This window comes from Octopus bimaculoides, chromosome 4, assembly GCF_001194135.2.
Source record: "Octopus bimaculoides isolate UCB-OBI-ISO-001 chromosome 4, ASM119413v2, whole genome shotgun sequence".
In the NCBI taxonomy this organism is placed as follows: Eukaryota; Metazoa; Mollusca; class Cephalopoda; order Octopoda; family Octopodidae; genus Octopus; species Octopus bimaculoides.
The window spans coordinates 130804347-130805320 of record NC_068984.1 but is presented as its reverse complement, the minus strand read 5'-3'; the positions used below and the strand labels follow the sequence as shown (position 1 = coordinate 130805320).

General features: G+C 39.1%; 1 protein-coding gene across 1 annotated transcript in view; it reads left to right on the top strand.

Moving 5' to 3' along the window:
• LOC106876315 (uncharacterized) overlaps window positions 1–955 on the top strand; it is a 48479-nt gene extending 47524 nt beyond the window's left edge. The window contains exon 7 of the mRNA XM_052967709.1: window positions 520–955. Within this exon, the coding sequence (XP_052823669.1) occupies window positions 520–664 (145 nt within the window). The 3' untranslated portion in view covers window positions 665–955. The remainder of the gene's footprint in view (window positions 1–519) is intronic.
• The last annotated feature ends 19 nt before the right edge of the window (window positions 956–974 follow it).

Below are 974 nucleotides of genomic sequence, written 5' to 3'. Positions count from 1 at the left end.
ATAATAATAATAATAATAATAATAATAACAATAATAATAATATTCCCTAAAAGAAATGGAAAAACTTTCAAAATACAAAGACCTGGAAATAGAGGTAACTCGAATGTGGAATCTAAAAACAGAAACAATTCCTATCATAGTAGGTGCCTTAGGTATAATTAAAAAAATATTCAGACAAATACATAACAAAAACACCAGGACTTACAAATATATATAACATACAGAAAATTGCACTACTGGGCACTGCACACATCCTACGCAAAACACTTTCAATACAGTAACCATAAGAGCACCACAGCAAACCACAGCACATACCCAAGGCACACAGAGCTGCGCTCGGTAGTGAAGTGAAAGCACGTTATAAAAATAAAACTACTGAACAATAATAATAATAATAATAACAGCAGGGACAATGGTCGAGAGGGGAATAATTTGATCGTGAGTCGATTCAGTCAGGGTGTTATGGAGCAAAACAACAATAGTAACCACTAAGAATGATCTCGTTTCTTTTGTTTCCAGGTGTAACCAGACAGCGCTGTGCTCAACGGAAATGGATGCTCGAGATAATCTAAGACGAAGAGACGAGAAATTGTTTGAAATACTCTCCTATGTCTACACAGACAACAGACCTGAACTGAAGAGTGGCATGAAGACATGCATGTGAACCACACACACACACACACACACACACACAAACACACGCACTCGCACAGAGGACAAATGACAATAAAACTATGATGTAATACTCATCACCAATAATTGTGATTTATTATCTGGGAGTTAGACTGCGTGTAAGGCGGCGTTGCATGTAAACGCATGAGTAAACATTTAAGATTAATGGTTCTCAGCCGGGGTCCGTATGAGCCCTGGGGATCCGTATGATCCCTGGGGGTCCGTATGAGCCCTGGGGGTCCGTATAGAATTTTTGGGGGTCCACGCAAGCAAAATAGTAAACTGACGATCCACAGTCGTAT